The sequence below is a fragment of the Carcharhinus amblyrhynchos genome, chromosome 2 (genome assembly GCF_965287045.1).
Source record: "Carcharhinus amblyrhynchos chromosome 2, sCarAmb.v2.hapA, whole genome shotgun sequence".
In the NCBI taxonomy this organism is placed as follows: Eukaryota; Metazoa; Chordata; class Chondrichthyes; order Carcharhiniformes; family Carcharhinidae; genus Carcharhinus; species Carcharhinus amblyrhynchos.
The window spans coordinates 86,924,574-86,948,647 of NC_137325.1; the positions used below are offsets into that span (position 1 = coordinate 86,924,574).

General features: G+C 43.8%; 1 protein-coding gene across 1 annotated transcript in view; it reads right to left on the reverse strand.

The window, feature by feature from the left end:
- mocos (molybdenum cofactor sulfurase) overlaps window positions 1–24,074 on the reverse strand; it is a 226,215-nt gene that overhangs the window by 163,172 nt on the left and 38,969 nt on the right. Inside the window, exon 4 of the mRNA XM_080208753.1 lies at window positions 11,063–11,710. Coding sequence (XP_080064879.1) covers window positions 11,063–11,710 — 648 coding nt within the window. The remainder of the gene's footprint in view (window positions 1–11,062; window positions 11,711–24,074) is intronic.

Sequence of the window (24,074 nt, forward strand, 5' to 3'; positions counted from 1 at the left end):
TCAGAAGGAGTGACTGCACACTTCAAAGTGGACAGTGATGTGGAAAAGAGCCCCAAATAGGAAATCTACATTTGTGCATTGCTGACAAAAAAGACATGCTGTTGAAGCTTTTGATCTTGCACTTATCAGTACAGAATCACAATAATACCAAATCTCAAAGGCAACAAGAATTAATAGTACTTGAGATGAGGGTCCTGATTGATTGGCAAGTGAGTTTTGATAGGCAGACATTGTGCTATGGAGAATGTACCAGCACACAATTAACAGCGAAGCTTTGGTTTAAATTCAAACCAGACAAGTTGACTCTTTTTGATCAAGGCATTGCTATAGGGAATGAACCAGGGAATGACTGTCCACCGAACTTTTTGTTTGGTTTAAAAAGACACAATGCGTAGGTATATTCTGTTTGGATATATGTAGTCTATCATGTGTAAGTGAGCCATACTGTGGGACACACGGATAACCATAAATTTATTGTTAGTGTAATTCTAAGCACAATGTGAATTGTTTAGCGAATGTTCTCCAATCATGGAATCATATCTAAAGTTGGACACAATGGTTAGGATTTTACGACCTCGCTCGGGTGAGGCTCATAAAATCCCACCCGAGGCCAACGGAGAATTCCATTCTGCGAGCCTCATCCACCCTGATTCCGGGGCAGGTGAGGCAGTAAAATTTTGGCCGTGTTCTGAATTTTGCAAGTACAGGCTGGTTGAATATAATCAGTACATTGCCTGTTCTGAATGGCTGAAGGGACATGCCATTTGATACAATCTACCAGTTGCTAGGATGTATGATCTACATAACTGCACCACATTTCAGCATCCAAGTGAGTAAATGGCTCAGGTTCTATTCATGAGTTTGCCGATAAGGCGAATCTTATATAGCGTCTGAAACAGGAGGAATCCCAACATGTATACTGACCAGTGAATGTAGGCTTGCAGTAGATATTTACCTTATCTACAGACTTTATCTTCAGATTTCAGATATCTTCAAAAGTAGTATTTTACTTTTCCTTATATTTTATCGATATTTATTTTGTCCTTGACCAAGACTGAGCCCTAAAAAGTTAGCGTGTAGGCAATCATTGGAGGTGGAGAGTGATGTATGTCACTGACATCCAACTAGAGGAAACAATCTTTTTCTGTCACTCTATCAATATCTTTAATAACTTTAAATACGTCTATTAAGTCTTCTTGTAACATTCTCTGCTCTGATGGAAATAACCCCACATCTCAAATCACTTATAACAATGATTTTCCATCCATGGCATTATTCTAATAGCTTCAATGCTATTTCTATATTGAGAAGCTCCAAAATGTGCACAGTACTCTAGCTGTAGTTTAATCAATGTTTAATATAGATGCATTATCTCTTTACAGTTGTATTCTATCACCTTACAGATACAATTCAACCATTATCTGCTTCTATTTAATGATTAAAGTTAACCTTCATTGTCCCAGGATCAACTGTCAACCTAGTCCTGGTAATCCCCGGGATTGGCAAGACAACAAAAATAAGGAGATAAATTAGAGATATCGGATCAGTGGCTATATTGGGGATAGGAGAGAAGGGGCATGACAAGCCTGTTTTGCAATCCTTTCCATTGTTGTCCTGCCTGTTTGCAGGTGTGACAGCAAAAGAAAATCCAGTTGCAGCTTACTTCACCAGCAGGATTGTCAGTTCATTACCGGGGAAAGTGATGGCTATAAACAATTTGAAGAAATTAATTGAGCAACCTGGTTAGATGATTTTGCAATATTGCTGGTTCATGCATGGCAGCTTTTGAAAGAGAAAAAAGTAACCAATTTACTTCCTTGGTGTACTGATGGTTACTCATTTCTCTGACATTTATGCCATTTAGTCAGTTGAATATTTGATTGCTAACTTAACAGATGATTACTTGAACCAGTTTGTTCTCAAATCAATGACAGCTTGGGGCTGAGATTCCTCAGAGGCCATGACATCAGCTGTTATGTCTGAAAGTCAAACACAACAGACACTCTTGATGCAATACTTCTAGAAAGTAGAAAATGTTCCTGTAGATAATATGAAGCTGTAAACCAACACTTCAAAACATGCTCAAGGAAAATGGACACAGCAAAACCTGCATCAACCACAAACCATGAATAAATTATCAGAACAGTTCTTTGAGACATACTGATCTTATTATGGGTTGTTTGAGTAAAATTTGTAACCAAATGTAGGGAAAATCTAATAAGACTATGTTGTATAAATTCAATATCTTGTTGGCTGAAACTAGAGGAAAAAATAATTTTCCCTCTTCTGAAAAGCAATCCACTGTAGAAAAATGACACAAAAAGGACAACTATAATTACATCTTATCCAAATGGCAATAAATCAAGACTAACATTGAATGTCATTTCACTTAAGGGTTCCTGTAAGTAATGTTTCTTTCACCAGTAAAATCCAATTTGTAACATAAATCTAGAAAATTCTTGGGATAACATATCAGAGCACTTTCACCCTACAAGGGTGTTTGTATTATTGTTTATGGACTGACTACACTCTGCCTTCTATTGAAGGTATAAACTGCTTGGTCACTTGGACCACTTTGACTTTTACTGGTCATGGGCACAACAAGTGAAAACGAGAGCTCAGGGGCACTCAGTGTTGCAGGATGTTAGATATGGTTTGGTATGTCTTAATAAAATCTTCGTCATGGCAAACAGATTAACTGTACGTATTAACTACTAGAACTATGCACACAAACAGTAAAAACTCAAGCTTGGAGCTAGGAACTCATGCTTGTTTGTGCACATGGCCCAGTCCAACACTAGATTGACCACTATTTGTGGGTCATGTGTTCTTTTACATTATTGTGTGGGCAGTCCTGTACTCAGTGTTGCGCTAACCCTTTTAATGCCAGACCTCTATATTATACGTCCCCATCACCCCAAATCTTCATCCAATGTATTTCAAGTTATTCTAGCTTATTCCATGTATTTACGTCATTATTACTATCCCTTTTCTCCCCTTGAAGGCTCTGAGTTCACAGGCTTAGGCTGTCTGGAAGTCTTATTAGCTTCCGTATCTCATTTTCATTATTGTAGGAGTGGTAGGATCCGTCACTGCAGGTAAATTCTGTTGATCTGGAGAGTGTTCTGACATCTAGGTATCTTTCTTGACGTTTCTCCACTGTACTGAATGGATGATCTAGGGATAAGGAAGCAACCTTCCTATTTCTCTTTACTGTACTGTCTGGGATGCCAACCAGGTTGGACTAAGGTTTGTTATTGTCCTTTCTGGTGATTGTACCCCATCTCTCAGGGGCTTCAATCCAGATCTTGTCGTCCTTTTGTGATTGTGGCAAGTGTCTTATTTGGTATCTTTTGCTGTAGGTGGAAGCCTCCTTCTGTCTGTAGGACCGCTCTATTCTTGAATGTCCTATCAATACTTGGTTACCAACTCTGGAATTTATGTGCAACATTTCATGCTCATCATGATTTTCAATAGAGTCAAGCCAGATTGTAATGAGGTGGAAGTGTGAAAAAATCCTCACTCTTTTTCCAGGGGTCTTTTACAGGTCCTGAGAACTAGTATGGTGATGGAAGTTGGATATGGTGATGAAGTGTGTAATGTATTCATTTGAAAATTGTGACCTGCTTTTAGACATAATCTTATCTGGGATTCCATGACTTGTGAACATTTCTTTTACTGTCTTAATTACTGCCTCTGTGGTAATCATATATAGTTGCTTCACCTCAACTCATCTGGAAAAGTAATCCACTACTAAAAAAAATGATTTGCTGTTAAAGACAAGTAGGTTAATGCCCAGCCTCTTCCATGGCCTGGTAAGAAATGTGTGGGGATGTGGAGGCTCTCTTTCATCCTACTTGTGTATCACATACACCTGACGTTTTCCATGGTGTCCCAATCAATTTGGAAGTGCCTGCCCATCAGATAGTAAATTGGGCCCCTGACCTGTACAAGTGATGTCCAAATGGCTCTGGTGTATTTTTCCAGCCTAAGAGAAACTGGGACAACCTTTGTAGACCAGAAAATTGGCAATGATTGTAAAATGCTTTAGTTGTTCAATCCAAGCTTTCATGGTACCACCATTTGATCTCTAGTGTGGCCAACCTTGCAGCTGCAGACACATTCCTCATCATGCATTTCTTCCTGGTGAATCTATTGGAATTAAGCTGTGATTGATTACAGATACCTCCTTGTCAATTGGTATGCTTCCAGCTCTTTGATGAAATTGACATCCTCTTTTGATGGAAAGGACACTGTGGCCCTGAAAATGTATCAATCGTTGTTTAGTTTTTAAACTTGTACATTTACTGTCTCATAGGCAAACCTCATGAGGCATAGGTGGAACCTCTGGATTCTGGGAAGCATCTTTGCTAGCTCCTGCTCATCCACTAATGAGACTAATGACTTATAGTTAGTTTCAATTGTGTCCTTGAGGCCAATGATGTAGTCTGAAAACTTCTCACCTGTGACTGCAAAGGTTTATTTTTCTGTGCCAAAAGCCACTGTTGGCGTCCAGCTTTGAAAATACCATGCTTTTCAAGAGTTACATCTTCCTTCACTTGCAGCATGTTTGAGTGTGTTGTCAGTTACACTCCAAATATTTTATCCCTGATATGTTCAGATTTTAGATCCCTGTGCACACAGCCTTCAACCATCCTGAACAGATCATTAATTAATGAGTTAACAGGTTCTTCTGGCTGCTAGATATACTTATTAAATTTAGCCCTTTCAAGGATTTTGTTGCTTCTTAAGTTGGTGGATTATTTGTTGATTCCAAGTTCAGCAATAATGTTGTCCAATATCAGGCCTATTAAGGAAAGTAGGTGTTAACTTGTTGAGTTTGCCTTTTTTATCCATACCTAAAGCAATCATATATCTATCTAAGCAATTTTTTTTTTCCAAAGACCCCAATTATGTGATTGATCTGGAGAAATTAAATTTTGATCCATGGTCAAAATATTTGAAGTGTAGGTTCAGCTTTAAGAAGTTGCTAAAACTCAAGATGGCGCCAGCATTCACTTGAAGCCAAAGAATTTACCCATGTTTGCTGGCTTTGGTGGGCTCCTGCTGCAATGGCACTTATGCTCAGCCTTGAACAAATTTTAATCAATGGCTACTTGGATCGCCTAGCTTCAGACTGAGGCATCCTCCACACTGCCTTCCTGCCCAAGATGGAGAAAAGTATTTTTGTCTGTTTCCCACATTAGACGCACCTGCTCCTGCCAGCCTTAAAATTGAAGCTGGGCAGGAAAAGGCCCTGAAGAGGCCATTTAAGGGTCTAAATCGGTGAAAGGCAGATTTCTTGCCCAAGGTCCTATTAGACCAAGTGTGAAATTGTGTCTGGGTTTGGCCTGTCAGGTTCCCAGGGAAATTTTCTTCCATTCAATTTTACACATCCTGCCTCAGAACCTGCTTTAGGAGATGCGTAAAATTCTACCTAGAATTTGAAAACACACCTGTTGTTGATAAAGATTTCCGCACACTCCGGCTGCCTCAAAGTGCTTTACTGCCAATTAAGTACTGAAGTGACTGTGCGTTCTGGATTTTCAGAAGGCGTTTGACAAGGTACCTCACAAGAGGTTATTGCAAAAAGTCAGGGGACATGGAGTTGGGGGTAGGGTGTTAGCGTGGATAGAGGATTGGTTGTCAAATAGGAGGCAGAGAGTGGGGGTCAATGGGTGCTATTCGGATTGGCGGTTGGTGACTAGTGGGGTGCCCCAGGGGTCGGTGCTGGGGCCTCAGCTATTTACCATTTATATAGATGATCTGGAGGAGGGAACCGAGTGCAGGGTGTCGAAATTTGCTGATGACACCAAGATTGGGGGAAAGGCAAATTGTGCGGAGGGTGTGGAGAGTCTGCAGAAGGATCTAGATAGGCTGGGCGAATGGGCCAGGAAATGGCAAATGGAATTTAATGTTGGCAAGTGTGAGGTGGTCCACTTTGGTAGGAAGAATGGTAGGAAGGACTATTACTTACGTGGCGAAAAACTGCAGCAGGCGACGGTGCAGAGGGACCTCAGGGTCCTTGTGCATGAGTCGCAAAAACCCAGCTTGCAGGTGGTCAGGAAGGCGAATGGGATGCTGGCCTTCATAGCGAGGGGGATTGAATATAAAAGTAGGGAGGTCTTGCTGCAGCTGTATAGGGCATTGGTGAGGCCGCAGCTGGAGTACTGTGTGCAGTTTTGGGCGCCGCACCTGCGCAAGGATATTTTGGCCCTGGAGGGAGTGCAGAGGAGGTTTACTAGGCTGATACCGGAGTTGAGGGGATTGAGCTATGAGGAGAGGCTGAATAAACTAGGCTTGTACTCGTTAGAGTTTAGAAGAATGAGGGGAGATCTCATTGAGACGTATAAGATGATGAATGGGATGGATAGGATAGAGGTGGAGAGACTCTTCCCGCTCAAAAAAGACAGTAGGACTAGGGGGCACAGCCTCAAGATAAAGGGGAGGCGGTTTAGAACGGAGTTGAGGAGGAACTTCTTCACTCAAAGGGTGGTGAATCTCTGGAATTCTCTGCCCGTTGAAGTGGTGGAGGCTGCCTCGCTAAATATTTTTAAGAAGCGGGTTGATGGGTTCTTGATAAGAGAGGGGATTAAGGGTTATGGGGAGAGGGCGGGAAAGTGGAACTGAGCCACGACAGATCAGCCATGATCTTATTGAATGGCGGGGCAGGCTCGAAGGGCTAGATGGCCTACTCCTGCTCCTACTTCTTATGTTCTTATGTTCTTATCACAACCAATTTTTGCACATCAAGGTCTTAGAAGTAGTAATAATGACCAGATGTTGGTTGGGGAGATTAAAATTCCCCAGGATGTCAGTGATAAATATTTCCGCCCTTCCTCAAAATAGACCCAGAGTATCTTTCACAGCCACCAGACAGTGCCTCCCAATTCTTCTGGAGCATGATTCCAACACGGAACATCAAGCCATTGTTTCCAGGACTGTCACTGATCTCATCTTCTCTGGGATTCTTCTCTCTTTGTCTTCCAATCTTAAAGTCCCCAACTCCAGTCCACCAGTTTCTGCCTCCTTGTCACTCAAACATCATTGGCCTGGCAAACCATCACTTCTGCCTGTTCTTGCCTAATTAATTAATTTCCTCCTAACTTAACTAACTTTCTTCCACTTGTCTAGTCTCTCTTCCCACTTCCTTCGTCCTCAACTGAGGATAACCCCAAAATGATTAACAGGGTTGTAAACGTGACGGCTCCATTTCACACACTTCTGTCTCAACCCCTTCCCCTCTCTCCTAGAATCATGATAGTGTTCCCCTTAATTCGCCTTCCATCCAACCAGTCTCTACAGTCAATGAACTATCGACACAATTTCCACCATGAATCTTGCATTCTATCTAGTCACCACATAGAATCATAGAATGCTATAGTCTGCATTGACCACAATCCCACCCAGGCCCTATTCCCATAACTCCATGCATTTATCCAAGCGAGTCCTCCTGACACAAAGGGGCAATTCAGCATGGCCAATCCACCTAACCCGCCCATCTTTGGACTGTGGAAGGAAACCAGAGCACCCAGAGGAAACCCATGCAGACATGGAGAGAATGTGCAAATTCCAAGCCGTGAATTGAACCTGGGTCCCTGGCACTGTGAGGCAGTAGTGCTAACCAATGTGCCACCATGCAGAATGGATGTGATTGCCCTAGCATGGACACAGAAAAGATTTAGTGGGATGTTACCTGGACTAGAGAATTTTAGCTATGAATAAAAATTAGATAGACAGAGGTGGTTTTCTTTGGAACAGAAAGGCTCTTGATAGAGTGAACAGGAAGGACTTATTAATATTAACTTAAAGTAATCGATAGAAGGATTAGACCAGAGTTGAGAGAATTTCGGCCCAGAGGGTGATGGGGCCTGAACTCACTGCTTGAAAGGGTGATAGAAGCAGAAACCGTCTCTCATTTAAAAAGTATTTGGATATGCGCTTTATGTGCTGTAACCTACTCAGCTACAATACAAGAGCAGGAAAATACAGTTCTGGTCATCCTATTATAAAAAAGGTATTATTAAACTAGAAAGGGTACAGAAAAGATTTACTAGGATGCTACCGGGACTTGATGGTCTGAGATATAAGGAGAGGCTGTACACGCGGGACTTTTCTCTTTGGAGAGTAGGAGGCTTAGGGGTGATCTTATTTTATATACCTCTATAAAAAGATAGTGACTATTTAGCTGATCAATGCCTCTCATTTTATAGACACCTATGAGAGGCATAGATCAGCTAAATAGTCACAATCTTTTCCCAAAGATAGGGGAGTCTAAAACTAGATGGCATAGGTTTAAGATGAGAGGGGGGAGATACAAAAACGTCCAGAGGGACAATCTTTTCACACAGAGGGTGATGAGCATCTGGAATAAGCAAGGTAGCAATAGTAGAGGCAGGTACAACTTTGTCTTTTAGAAAACGTTTAGACAGTTACATGGATAAGATGGGTATAGGAGGTTATGGACCAAATACGGGCAATTGGGACTAGCTTAGGGGTTAAAAAAAAGGGATGGCATGGACAAGTTGGGCTGAAGGGACTGTTTTCATGCTGTAAACCTTTATGACTCTCTAACTCGTCGGATAGCTCTTTTTCTAGTACAAAGATGATGGACTGAATGACCTCATTCTCTGCTGTAAATTTCTATGATTAGCTATGATCTGATTAAACAATAGAAGAGGCTTGACGAGCTAAATGGATGTTCTAAGTTTCCACACATTCACAGATTGAAAAATCCATACTAAGTCTGTCACTTGTTCAAATATATTTTTGAGGCTCGTTGTGTTGCGAGAAAATAATGCTTTGGTTAATATAGTGAGAAGTGCAAGAGAACCTTCAGCGCTTGCAATAACAGTCACAATAAAAATACAGAATAAAAAGTACAACGTTAACAAAATGAACCCCAGATTTGTTGTGGCAATCTTGTAATAAAGAATTTATTTCACTTGTGAATAAATCCTCAAGGTCCATGCTTCTGGCAGGGGCACATATTGGTAATTTTTAGGTCTAGAAAATCATCAGTAGACTGATGCATTCTGTGTAGCGAGGCATTTCACTGAACCATGCACTTGTGAAATTACCCTCCTTTGTTTCATAAGTTACCAGTGAATTATTGTAAAGGAGGACTTGCACTTATATAGCACCCTTCATAACTTCAAATTTGCATACAACAAGCTCCCACAAACAACGTGAAAATGGAAAGATAATCTGTTGTGAGGTTGACTGAGGAATAAATATTGACAAGGAGAATGGGAATTACTCCTCTGTCCTTCTTCAAAATACAGCCATGGGATCTATTGCATCCACCTGCAGGAACAGATTGGACTTCAGTTTAATCTCTCATCCAAAAGACAGCACCTCTGACAGTAAAGACTTCCCTCAGCACTGCACTGGGGAGTCAGTCTAAATATTTCTACTCAAGTCCTGGAGTGAGACATGAGACTGTATATTTTCAACCCCTGACTCAGAAGTGGGAGTAAAAAGTCTGACAACACCAGGTTTTAGTCCAACCGATTTATTTGATAGTAAACTCACAAGCTTTCCAGGTTTCCCTCTTCATCAGGTGAATGGAGAGTTCTGGCCTCGGACAGAGCATATAAAGCACAGACAGTTTAGAGATTACTGATTAGAATGCGAATCTTTACACCTAACCTGCTGTTCAAGTCCTAAAGTGGCTGACAATGTGTGTGGAAGGAGCACTGATCACAGGTTAAAGAGATGTGTATTGTCTCCAGACAGCACAGTGAGTGAGGTTTTGCAAACCCAGGCAAGTCATGGGGGTTACAGATAGTGTGACATGAACCCAAGATCCCTGTTGAGACCGTCCTCATGTGTGTGGAACTTAGCTATCAGTCTCTGCTCAGCGACTCTGCGCTGTCGTGTGTCGTGAAGGCCGCCTTCACGACACACGACAGCGAGACGCTACGACAACGGATGAATGAACATCGCTCGACAATCACCAGGCAAGACTGTTCCCTTCCTGTTGGCGAACACTTCAGTAGTCACGGGCATTCAGCCTCTGACCTTCGGGTAAGCGTTCTCCAAGGCGGCCTTCACGACACACGACAGCGCAGAGTCGCTGAGCAGAGACTGATAGCTAAGTTCCACACACATGAGGATGGTCTCAACAGGGATCTTGGGTTCATGTCACACTATCTGTAACCCCCGTGACTTGCCTGGGTTTGCAAAACCTCACTCACTGTGCTGTCTGGAGACAATACACATCTCTTTAACCTGTGATCAGTGCTCCTTCCACACACATTGTCAGCCACTTTAGGACTTGAACAGCAGGTTAGGTGTAAAGATTCGCATTCTAATCAGTAATCTCTAAACTGTCTGTGCTTTATATGCACTGTCCGAGGCCAGAACTCTCCATTCACCTGACGAAGAGGGAAACCTCGAAAGCTTGTGAGTTTACTATCAAATAAATCGGTTGGACTAAAACCTGGTGTTGTCAGACTTTTTACTGTGTTTACCCCAGTCCAACGCCGGCACATCCACATCAGAAGTGGGAGTGCAGACTACGTAACTGAATGTACTTTAGAGAGACGTTCAAAATTAAATAGTATGCAAATATTAAATAAAAACCTCTAAAAAATTTGAAAACATTAAAAGTATTAAAGACAAAAGTACTTCTGGCACACAGCTTGCACACAAAACTGGCAATGACACTTCATGACAAGCGAGAAAGGTAAGCCAAGCTAAAGTTGAAGTAGTCACTTAAATATTCATTGTGGGCAGCAAATTTTGAGAAGGATAAATTGGATGTATGCTCCTTGGCAGTTGTCAGACAGTCTTATCCCATATTTACTGACATAGTTCACATTAGGGGGATTGAATAATTAGAAACATATTTTACGAGAAATATGAATATCAGAATACAAAAATCTTTCTGAAATATCCTTGCATGTGACTCAATCAAGATAATGTTAAAAGCTTGTCGCTGGCAAACGAATATTTTATAGTTCATGAATGTTTTTTGGCCAATAACAGTCAAGCAGTCAAAAAAAATACAAAAATATCTTGAAACTTAGATATTCCTTCCTGAGGAGAAATATCTTACCTGTCACTTATTGACTGCCTTGGAACATAGAAATCTTCCCCTGACAAGTACGAAGCTGCAGTTCCTCCTCCAAAATATTTCTTTCCCAGTGTATATCCACTTTCATTTTTCACCAACAGAGCTCCTAAACCTGTTGGGAACCCAAATATTTTATAAAATGAGATGGGGATAAAGTCTGCCTGATGTAAACTGAGGTCAAGTGGTGAGGTGCCCACAAATGAAGCTGCATCCACCAGCACAGACCATTTCCCTGGGATTTTGCTAAAAGGAGACAGTTTATTTAATTTGATGTCCCTTATCCAAGTAAGTGGGTATTTTGTCCCTGAAAAGTTGCTTTGAGCAGGATAACAGAACAGATGATGAGTGTGACACTTTTCCTCCTTGCCCACAGGAATGTTCTTGCTTTTATCTTCATAGATCTCATAGTGGTTTACTGGAATAGTTAAAGCACCAGCTAAAGCAGACAATCCTCTTATACCCACGACAGACGTATGGTTGTCAGTCAGGTGACAAAACCGACTCCTCGAGTCTCCTGATTCTGTACAAGTCCATTGAAAACTTTCAGCAACCAGTTTAAGAGCAGCTGTACTTCCAGATGTAAAAATTATGGTATATTCTTCTGGGCTGGTGTTGAAGTGCTGTAGAATTCTACAAAGGAAATAAGAAAAAGCTATCAGTCAACTTCTTTTTACTGACTTTTAGGATAAAGATATATAAATGCAGCATGAACATAGAAAATATTGAAAACACTCAGCATGTCAGGTAACCTCCATGGAGAAGAAATTTTAGATTTAATGTTTGAAGTCAATTAGATTCTATCTGTTGTGCTTCATTGTTTTTCATTGAACTGCATTTAGTAACTATTTATTCATTCCTTTCATTTTCTGTCCTGCAGCCTAAACTAGATTTAGCAGGGACACAGAAATGAGGATCAACAAAACCTTCTGGAGCCAGTGATCTGTTGAACTGCTCCTTCATCCCCATCTCTGATGCCCTTGTCTCCAGTAAAACTTCTCCAACCGCCACCTGATATTGCCACCATCTTCAATCTTTCAATTTCCAGAGACAAAGATGGGAACACACTGGCAACTAATTGTTTTCAGCTATTCATCACCAGATTGGATTGGATCACATTCAGCACATAGTAATAAAAGCAAATTACTACAAAAGCTGGAGAATCTCAGCCGGTCTGACAAAGAATCATCCAGACTTGAAACATTAGCTTTGTTCTCTTTTCACAGAAGCTGTCAGATCTGCTGAGATTTTCCAGCATTTTCTGTTTTTAGACAGCACATATCCATCTGTTGCACTCTTGTTGGGAGTTTCAGTGCATTACATTTAAAATGCCAGGGATTTCCAGAGTTTAAATTTTCAATACAATCTTTCAAAGCAAATTTTATTTATTTATATTTTATGCCACAGTATAAAATGAATAAACAAAAGCTTGTCTACAGCTTGACAGTTTTATGTTACAATGAAAGTATCACCAGTTATCCAACCTTATCCAAGATTAAATTACATGGTGCTGCATACAGTGAGCTGAACAATGAACATTTATGATATACATGTACTGTGCAAGCAAAGTGGTTAGGCTGTCAACTTTTATGAATATCAGCAATAATAATGGCATGCACTCAGAACTCTCAATTAATGGAAATCAGTAATACATGGAGTCCATTCATTCAACTACAATACTGATTATCTAAAATCTGCTTTGAAATTGACAAAACAAGAAGTCTAAGACCCTGTAACATACACGTGACCTAGTGGGTTAGAAGAATGAGATTCTACCATTATTAGGATCCATTACTGAGAGAACCTGACACTGCTGGGGAAATGAGTCAGTGACCTCCAAGAGCATTTTACGATCAGCAATATAATATGGGAGCAGCTATGAATAATCGATCAGGCTCTACACCCAGAAAGTGATGATCATTATTTTAAAGGCTTATCCAGTAGCACTCCAAAGGAAAAGTCAATTTAAACAGGTGAATACAATTTTAATTGAAAAGAATGTTTCATTAACAATGCACAATACTGCATTTCTCAAAAACACAAAATGGCAGGCACCTGTCATTAGGGATCTTAGCACAGAAACATTACAGCGCACTACAGGCCTTCAGAAAGCTTCTTGAAACAAATCAATAAGTGCTTTAAATAATTAAATTATGTTTGAAAAGTGCTCAAGAAGAGATCTGCTTATGCAACTACTGATGTAGAATTTCATCATGTGCCCATTGCAGTTTATTTAATAATTAAACATCTTACAATCCATCAGTACATCCACCCCCACCCAGTCATACAATTCAGTTCTCTTAAACTATTAAATCATTTTTAGAAATTGGGGCATTAATTTCATGATTAACTTCAGGGAATCGCTCATTCATAATAAATTGTATTACTCAATTTCATATAGATTGCTAAATTACTAATTTATTGTTAACCTTTATATTATCTTGCTAACTTTGCCTTTCCAGAAATACATCGGATGATCTCATCTGCCTCAAAGTTCTGAGGATGTATTCCCATCATCTCTCACAGAGAGAAGGATGCTAATCAGCTTTATCATTAGTGGTAACTGACTGTCTTGGCCTGTCTCTTCAATAGAAAGTAAAATTAGATGTAGTGTAAAATGGGTGCCAATCTAGTCAATTTCTGACTCTATGGGTGGGAACAGAGTTAGTAGTCAGCCAACATGGTTATGTCCTGTCCCACTGGCAGATCAGACCCAGCAGAGGTGGTGGCACAGTAGTATACAACTGGGAGGGAGTTGCAGGACATACCCAGGAATGGTGATGGTGTCTGGGTTTTAATCACTGAAGTATGACTCCATGAGCATGACTACGTGCTGTTACTTGACTGGTCTGTGAGACAGCCATCGCAATTTCGGCACAAGCTGTTAATAAGGAAACTTTACAGGTTCAGCAGGGCTGGGTTTACCGTTACTGCTTTCAGTGCCTTGGTCGACGCTGGATGGTCCATCCAGTTTTATTTCTTTTTGTTCCATTTGTAGCAGTCAAATACTTCTCATGAAGGAGAAGTCGTGTTTAACGAATTTATTGGATTTCTATGAGGATGTGACTAGTGCGGTAGACAGAGGGGGACCAGTGGATGTGGTGTTTTTAGATTTCCAGAAGGCGTTTGATAAGGTGCCTCATAAAAGGTTGCTGCAAAAGGTTAGGGTGCATGGAATTGGGGGTAAGGTGTTAGCGTGGATTGAGGATTGGTTGTCTAACAGGAAGCAGAGAGTTGGAATCGATGGGTGCTTTTCTGGTTGGCAGTTGGTGACTAGTGGAGTGCTGCAGGGATCGGTGCTGGGGCCTCAACTGTTTACCATTTACATGGACGATCTGGAGGAGGGGGCTGAGTGTAGGATAACAAAATTTGCTGATGACACGAAGATGAGTGGAAAAGCAAATTGCGTGGAAGGTGCGGAAAGTCTGCAGAGAGATCTGGATAGGCTGAGTGGGTGAAGACCAGGCAGATGGAGTATAACGTTAGCAAATGTGAGGTTATCCACTTTGGTAGAAATAATAGTAGGAGGGATTATTATTTAAAGGGTGAAAAGCTGCAGCATGCTTCAGTGCAGAGGGACCTGGGGGTCCTTGTGCACGAATCGCAAAAACCCAGTCTGCAGCTGCAGCAGGTGATCAAGAAGGCGAGTGGAATGTTGGCCTTTATAGCGAGGGGATAGAATATAAAAGCAGGGAGGTCTTGCTGCAACTGTACAGGGTACTGGTGAGGCTACAGCTGGAGTACTGTGTGCAGTTTTGGTCCCCACATTTGCGAAAGGATATATTGCCCTTGGAGGGGGTACAGAGAAGGTTCACCAGGCTGATACCGGAAATGAGGGGGTTAGCTTATGAAGAGAGATTGAATAGACTGGGTCTGTACTCGGAGTTTAGAAGGCTGAGGGGGGGATCTTATAGAGACTTACAAAATAATGAAGGGGCTAGTTAGGGTAGAGGTAGAGAGATGCTTCCCGCTTAGAAAGGATAGCAAAACTAGAGGGCACAGCCTCAAAATAAGGGGGGAGGGGCTGTTTAGAACAGAGTTGAGGAGGAACAACTTCTCTCAGAGGTTGGTGAATCTCTGGAATTCACTGCCCATTGAAGTGGTGGAGGCTACCACGCTGAATATATTTAAGTCACCAGTAGATAGATTTCTGATAGACAAGGGAATTAAGGTTATGGGAAGAAAGCGGGAAAGAGCCACTTCAGATCAGCCATGATCTTATTGAATGGCGGTGCAGCTCAAAGGGCTAGATGGCCTACTCCTGCTCCTATTTCTTATGTTCTTAACTAAGTGACTTGGTACCAAAGGAGAAAACACAGGAAAATCTCAGCAGGTTTGGCAGCATCTGTGAAAAGAGAAAAGAGTTGGCGTTGAGTCCAGATGACCCTTTGTCAAAGCTTTGTAGACCATTTAAGAGTCAAACCACATTGATGTGAGTCTGGAGTCATATGCAAGCCAGACCAGGTAAGGACAGCAGATTTCTTTGCCTAAAGGACATTAGTGAGCCAGATAGATTTTATGACAATCTATAACATCATTGGTCACCATTAGACTTTTAAGTCCAGGTTGAGTTTTAAAGGATATGAACCTGTGTCCCCGGAGGATTACCCTCGGTCTCTGGATAAGTTGTCAAGTGATAATATCACTGCGTCACAATAGGGCTGAAAAATCCTGGTTAATTTTAATTTTTCAGGCATTGAGTTGTTGAAATTTTGACCCCTACGTTTCATTAATATTGAACAGCGGAGATGATTTGCACCGGTCATTGGCAATTCACCTACTAGCTGGGATGGGACATGATATCATGTACCCTTGATGCTATTTAAAGGCAGCTTACTCATCTCAAAAGGGAGATGTACATTGGCTGTTGTAGATTATAATGTGGCATAGAGACTACAACACATCTGAAACACTAATGCAAGAAACCCAAAATTCTCAAATGCAGCTCGGTGCGTCCTAGTGGAGACAGCACATGCAAAATTATGCGACATTAGTGATGGTGGTCTGAAGAGTCTCATGGTAGGGAGCCAGACATCAGTGGGAAACGAGGAAACAAGGAAAAAGCATCTCTGCAATGTCAAAGTCAGTTTAACAACCTCACCAGGGTTAACATTTCATTTGTTTCCCTCCACAGATGCTGAGTATTTGCAGCCTTTTTGTTTCTATTCTGAATTTCCAGCCTCTGCAGCATTTTGTTTCTGTATCCATGTTATTTGATTTCATGCATATCCTCAAAACATCTCACTGAGCAATTACTAACACAATGCCTTCTCTATTACAGGACAAGAGGGCACATAATAACCAGCAGTAGCCATGAACATTATCAAAAGGTATTCAAAAAGGTGTCACAGAAGTGGTTGTTACACATAATTCAGGCTCATGAGACTCACACTAACATGTAATTGAAGATTTGTTAATGGGCATTATTTGAATAAGTGTAGCTTCTTTCAGTAGCATTCATTTCTCTCTGCTAATGCTTATTACTAACTTCTCATCCAATTCAGATTCTGAAATTACAGGTCCAGGGTGAGAAAAGAAAGAACATAAGAACATAAGAAATAGGAGCAGGAGTAGGCCATCTAGCCCTTCGAGCCTGCCCCGCCATTCAATAAGATCATGGCTGATCTGTCGCTGCTCAGTTCCACTTTCCCGCTTTCTCCCCATAACCCTTAATCCCTTCTCTTATCAAAAACCCATCAACCCGCGTCTTAAAAATATTTAGCGAGGCAGCCTCCACCACTTCAACGGGCAGAGAATTCCAGAGATTCACCACCCTTTGAGTGAAGAAGTTCCTCCTCAACTCCGTTCTAAAGCGCCCCCCTTTTATCTTGAGGCTGTGCCCCCTAGTCCTACTGTCTTTTTTGAGCGGGAAGAGTCTCTCCACCTCTATCCTATCCATCCCATTCATCATCTTATACGTCTCAATGAGATCTCCCCTCATTCTTCTAAACTCTAACAAGTACAAGCCCAGTTTATTCAGCCTCTTCTCATAGCTCAACCCCCTCAACTCCGGTATCAGCCTAGTAAACCTCCTCTGCACTCCCTCCAAGGCCAAAATATCTTTGCGCAGGTGCGGCGCCCAAAACTGCACACAGTACTCCAGCTGCGGCCTCACCAATGCCCTATACAGCTGCAGCAAGACCTCCCTACTTTTATATTCAATCCCCCTCGCTATGAAGGCCAGCAACCCATTTGCCTTCCTGACCACCTGCTGCACCTGCAAGCTGGGTTTTTGCGACTCATGCACAAGGACCCTGAGGTCCCTCTGCACCGTCGCCTGCTGCAGTTTTTCGCCCCGTAAGTAATAGTCCTTCCTACCATTCTTCCTACCAAAGTGGACCACCTCACACTTGCCAACATTAAATTCCATTTGCCATTTCCTGGCCCATTCGCCCAGCCTATCTAGATCCTTCTGCAGACTCTCCACACCCTCCGCACAATTTGCCGTTCCCCCAATCTTGCTGTCATCAGCAAATTTCGACACCCTACACTTGGTTCCCTCCTCCAGATCATCTATATAAATGGTAAAAAGCTGAGGCCCCAGCACCGACCCCTGGGGCACTCCACTAGTCACCATCCGCCAATCCGAATAGCACCCGTTGACCCCCACTCTCTGCCTCCTATTTGACAACCAATCCTCTATCCACGCTAACACCCTACCCCCAACTCCATGTCCCTCGACCTTCTGCAATAACCTCTTGTGAGGTACTTTGTCAAACGCCTTCTGAAAATCTAGAAAGACCACATCCACCGGCTCTCCTCTATCCACCGCCCTAGACACAAAGAACAAAGAACAACCCAGCACGGGAAACAGGCCCTTCGGCCCAACGAGCCCGCGCCGCCGCATCACCCTACACCTATTCTACCCTGCATGTCTACGAATGGAACCCTACTCAGTCAGATTCAGGGAAGAAATAGTGTCAATTTGGTAAAAACCGATTAGCCTAAGAGCACATCTTTGGGGTGCGGGAGGAAACCGGAGTGCCCGGAGGAAACCCACGCAACCACAGGGAGAATGCGCAAACTCCCACAGACACAGGCCCAAATCCATGTGTCTGCACAGCCAGCAGTGCTAGTCACTGAGCTGTTGCGGCGCCCGTCTACCGGTCCAGGATCAAGCACACACACCGACATGAAGTACTAGGCCACTCCTGGAACTTCCAAGAGCAGCCCACGCACGACCCACCGTGTGCATGCCCCTCGTTTGACACGAGGTGGACCTCCACCTGTGGAATAAAGACAAAAATATTAATCTTACAGCCTGCCTTTCCAGTGTCTCCCGAGGTTTAACCCTATTTAATAGCCCCTACCATATCCCTCCATTCTCGTTTCACTCATGTGCCTATCTAACTGCATCTTAAACGAGTCCAACGTTCCTGCCTCCACCACCCTACTCGGTAGCGCGTTCCAGACCCCCACAACTCTCTGCGTAAAGAACCTTCTTCTCACCTCCAAATTATACCTCTCCCCCCCTCACCCTTAAATGATGACCTCTCGTGTTCGTACCCAGTCTAGGGAGCAGTCTCTCACTATTAACTCTATCTATTCCCTTCAGTATCTTATATACTTCTATCATGTCCCCTCTCAATCTCCGTCTTTCCAAGGAGAATAGTCCCAGTTTCTTCAACCTCTCCTCGTAACCCAGTCCCCCCATGCCAGGCAACATCCTGGTAAACCTCCTCTGCACCCTTTCCAGAGACTCCACGTCCTTCCGGTAGTAAGGTGACCAGAACTGGACGCAGTACTCCAAACGCGGTCTAACCAACGTTCTGTACAACTGAAGCATTAGACGGCAGCTTTTATACTCTATGCCCCTTCCTATAAAGGCTAACATCCCATAAGCCTTCCTAACAACCTTCTCCACTTGTGACGCAACCTTCATGGATTTGTGAACCTGCACTCCCAGGTCCCTCTGTATGTCTATACTCCTAATCGGCCTACCTTTTATCACATAGCTCCTCTCTGCATTATTCCGTCCAAAATGCATCACCTCGCATTTGTCAGGATTAAATGCCATCTGCCACCTATCTGCCCACTGCACCAACCTATCTATATCCTGTTGTATCACCTGACAATCCAGTTCCGTACCCGCCAACCCTGCCATCTTGGTGTCATCAGCAAACTTGCTGATCACACCACCTACGCCCTCTTCCAAGTCATTTATGTAAACTACAAAGAGGAGAGGTCCCAGTACTGAGCCCTGCGGCACACCACTGGTCACTGGCCTCCAGCCCGACAAGGTCCCCTCCACAACTACCCTCTGTCTCCTATTTCCCAGCCAGTTCTCAATCCACCTAGCTACCTGGCCTCGTATCCTATGCGCTTTAACCTTTTCTACCAGCCTACCGTGAGGGACTTTGTCAAACGCCTTACTGAAATCCATATAGATGACATCAACGGCTCTCCCATCGTCAACCGTTTTTGTCACCTCCTCAAAGAATTCCACCAGATTCGTAAGGCAAGACCTCCCTCTAACAAAGCCATGTTGCGTATCCCTAATCAAATCGCAACGCTCCAAATGCTCATACATCCTACCCCTAAGTACTTTTTCCATTAACTTCCCTACCACCGACGTCAAACTCACCGGTCTATAATTCCCAGGGTTATCCCTACTACCTTTTTTGAACAACGGGACCACATTTGCTACCCTCCAGTCTTCTGGGACCTCACCTGTGTCCAAAGAAGAGACAAAGATTTGCGCCAGAGGCCCAGCAATTTCATCTTTCACCTCCCTAAGCAGCCTGGGATAAATACCATCAGGCCCCGGAGCTTTATGCGTCCTTACGCTACCTAAAAGCCCTAGCACTTCCTCTCTCGTAATAACTATATCCTGCAACTGAACCTCCGCTCCCTCCAAGAGACCGCACAATTCCGAACCCCTCTCCTTCGTGAATACCGACGCAAAGTATTCATTCAGGAGCTCCCCCATTCCCTCCGACTCAATACACAACTCTCCACTCTTGTCCCTAAGAGGACCAATTTTCCCTCTAACTACTCTCTTGCTCCTAATATAGGAATAAAATTTTCCTTAATCCTACCAGCCAAAGCCATCTCATGCCCTCTCTTCGCCCTTCTAATTCCCCTTTTTAGCTCCCTCCTACTCTCTCTATATTCCTCCAGCGCACTCTCCGTACCCATTTGTTTTGACCTAACATACGCCTCCCTCTTCTTCCTGACCAAGTCTTTAACATCCCCCGTAATCCATGGCTCTCTAATCCTACCTTTCCCATCCTTTTGCTTAACCGGAACATACCTCCCCTGCAACCATTTCATTTTGTCCCTAAAAGCCTCCCACTTGCCAACCGTGGACTTGCCAGCTAACAGTCCCTCCCAATCAGTTTGCTGCAGCTCCCTCCTAATCCTGCCATAGCTCACCTTTCCCCAGTTCAGCACACTCCCGTTCGGACGGCACTCGTCCCTTTCCATTTTTATCCTAAAGTAGACGGACTTGTGGTCACTGTTCGCCACATGTTCGCCTACCTCTACCTCACCCACCTGCCCCGGCTCGTTTCCCAACACTAAATCCAGTATAGCCCCTCCCCTAGTCGGGCTAGTTACATACTGTTCTAGCGACCCTTCCATAGCACCACAACAGCTCAGTGACTATCACTGCTTGCTGTGCAGATACATGGATTTGGGCCAGTGTCTGTGGGAGTTTGCGCATTCTCCCTGTGGTTGCGTGGGTTTCCTCCCATACCCCAAAGATGTGCTATTGGGCTGATTGGTGTACCAAATTGACCCTACACTATTCTCCCCTGAATCTGGCTACAATAGAGATACCATTCGCATACACACAGGGCAAGGTAGGTGCAGGAAAATGCTTTAAAATGGCGGCGTGGGCTCGTTGGGCTGAAGGGCCTGTTTCCCGTGCCAGGTTGCTCTTTGTTCTTTAACACATTTCACAAACTCCTCTCCCTCCGTACCCCCAGCTCTAGGCCCCCTCCAATTCACTCCGGGAAAATTAAAATCACCCACTACAACCACTCTATTCTTCCTGCACCTGTCCAAAATGCCCCTGCAAATGCCTTCCTCCACTGACTTTGGGCTGTTGGGTGGCCTATAGTACACCCCTAGCAATGTGATCTCTCCCTTTTTATTCCTCAGCTCCACCCACACTGACTCAATCCCTATCTCTTCCATATCGTCCTCCCTCTGCACTACTGTGATGTTTTCCTTGACTAACAGTGCCACCCCTCCACCTCTCTTCAACCCTCCTCTGTCACACCTAAAACACTTGTACCCAGGAACATTCAGCTGCCAGTCCTGCCCTTCCCGTAACCACGTCTCCGTTACAGCCACCACATCTAACTGCCTCACAAACATCAAGGCCCTAAGCTCATCCGTTTTCCCTGCCACACTCCTAACATTGAAACAGACACAGTTCAACCCACAAGTGTCCCTCGGAACCACCTTCTCCCTTATAATTTTCCTTTCACCCGACTCTCTCCCAGCCACCTCCCCACCCCCCCTCCCTATTAGTTTAAATCATTCCTGAACACCCCAGCTAACCTCCCCGCTAAGACACTAGTCCCCCTCCCGTTCAAATCCTCCCCACCCCTCCTGTACAATTGCCTCCCAGTGATCCACAAAAGTAAACCCCTCTACCCTACACCAGTCCCTCAACCATGCATTCAACTGCATGATCTCGTCATTCTTAGCCCTGCTCGTACTGGGCAGCAACCCAGACAGTGCCACCCTGGAGGTCCTGCTCTTTAGTTTGGCCCCCAACTCCCTAAATTGCCTACGGACCTCTCCCCTACTCCTCCTTCCTATGTCCCCCTCCCCTACGTGTACTATGACCTCTGCCTGGGTCCCCTCCCCTTTCAAAATTCCCTCTACCCTTTCCATTATATCCTTTACCCCTGCTCCAGGGAGGCAGACCACCATCCTGGAGTCGCGCCCCTGCCCACAGAACCTCCTATCAATCCCTCGGACCCTCCCATCCCCTACCACTATCACCATACCAGCCCCCTTCCGTCCCTCTAAGTCAGTCTCCCCTTCCTTCCTATTTTTCTGTGCCCCTGCCGACGAACCTTGGGGGGCCTCCGGGGAGGCCGGGGGACCCTGACTACTCTTCTTCTTCCTCTTTCCCCTCCTAACAGTCGTCTATCCTCCCTTCTCTTCAGCCCTTGAGACCTCCTCCTGCTCATGGTTCCCAGCCATTATCTCCTCGTTCTCCCTGACTAGAAACGCATCTTCCAGCCGCCCCTCGAGTTGCCTGACCCGGGCCCTCAATCGCTGCAGTTCTAAACATTTACTGCAGATGTGGACCTTGGGGACACGTGACACCACCAGGAACTCCCGCATGTGGCACCGGACGCAACTTACATTCCTCCCTATATTCCCTACCATGTCCCAACCTCCTGTAAGTGCCCAAAGGTAAAAATCTGTCACTCACCTTCTCTAAGCCTACTCTCTCCTAAGCCCAGCGAGCCAAAGCCCTTCTCACTCAGTTCCCACTCACTCCGCTGCCCGCTCCCGACACTGCCCGCTCTATGCTGCTACCCCTTTTTTATACCCCCCGCTCCCCCTTAACGACAATCCCCTGGCCTAACTTCCGGTACGGAAGTAAACTACACTCTAACAAGCCCCGAGAACCGGAAGTAGAGGAAAAAAGCGGTTTTTAATTCAAATCAGTCACTCACCACAGCCACCAGGTTCAATGCTCCGGAGAACGATGAGCCTCATCCTCATAGAACTCCAGTAAATTTGTCAGACACGGCTTCCCTTTAATGAAACCGTGCTGCGTCTGCTCTATCAAGCAATTCCCTTCAAGGTGCCTCGCAATTTCCTCCTTAATGACAGATTCTAACATTTTACCTACCACAGACGTTAAACTAACCGGCCTATAATTCCCCGCCTTTTGCCTGGCACCCTTCTTAAACAACGGCATAACATTAGCCGTTTTCCAATCATCTGGCACTTCCCCGGAATCCAGCGATGTCTGGAAAATAATCACCAAGGCATCCACTATCACCTCCGCCATTTCTTTCAGAACCCTCGGATGCATTCCATCTGGTCCTGGGGACTTGTCCACAATCAGCCCCTCCAGTCTGTCGAGCACCGCCTCTCTAGTAACAGTAATGTCATTAAGACCCTCCAGTCCTACCACCTTTCCATCGCTAACACCCGGCAAATTATTCACGTCCTCCTCCGTGAAGACAGAAACAAAAAAGTTATTCAATACCTTAGCCATATCCTCATCCCCTACCACTAGGTCCCCTTTTTCATCCTCTAAAGGACCAACATTCACCCTAGCCAGCCTCTTCCTTTTTATATATTTATAAAAACTCTTGCTATCCTTTTTTATATTAAGCGCTAGCCCAGCTTCATAGTTTCTCCTACCCTTCTTTATCAACTTCTTTGTCAATCTTTGTTGACATTTAAACCTCTCCCAATCCTCTTCTCGCCCACTACTCTTAGCTACTCTAAATTCCTCCGCTTTTAATTTAACACTTTCCTTCACCCAATCTAAGGGGAAACGCGACATCCCCTTACAGGCACAAACTCAGATATTGGTGCAGAATTTAGAAGATGGGACAGATGTGTTTGCATTTTATGTGACAGATCTCAAATATACCCAAATCTTTCAATGGATTTGTAATAAAATGTGGTTTTGACTAGTGAAACATAAATCACACAAAATTGTGAATAACATCAGAACATAGGAATTGAAATTTCCACCACTTATCATCATCAGTATGACAGTATTTTATTTAGGAGGCTGATAATCAGGTATCTCCAGGTCATTCTTCAAATTAAAGCTCAGCAAGAGGTCTCACAATACCAGGTTAAAGTCCAACAGGTTTATTTGGTAGCACAAGCTTTCGGAGCACTGCCCCTTGATCAGATGAGTGGAGGATTGGATTCATAAAGAGGGCATATGTTGACACAGACTCAATTTACAAGATAATGGTTGGAATGTGAGTCTTAACAGATAATCAAGTCTTTACAAATGCAGACGATGCGAGTGGAGAGAGGGTTAAGTACAAGTCAA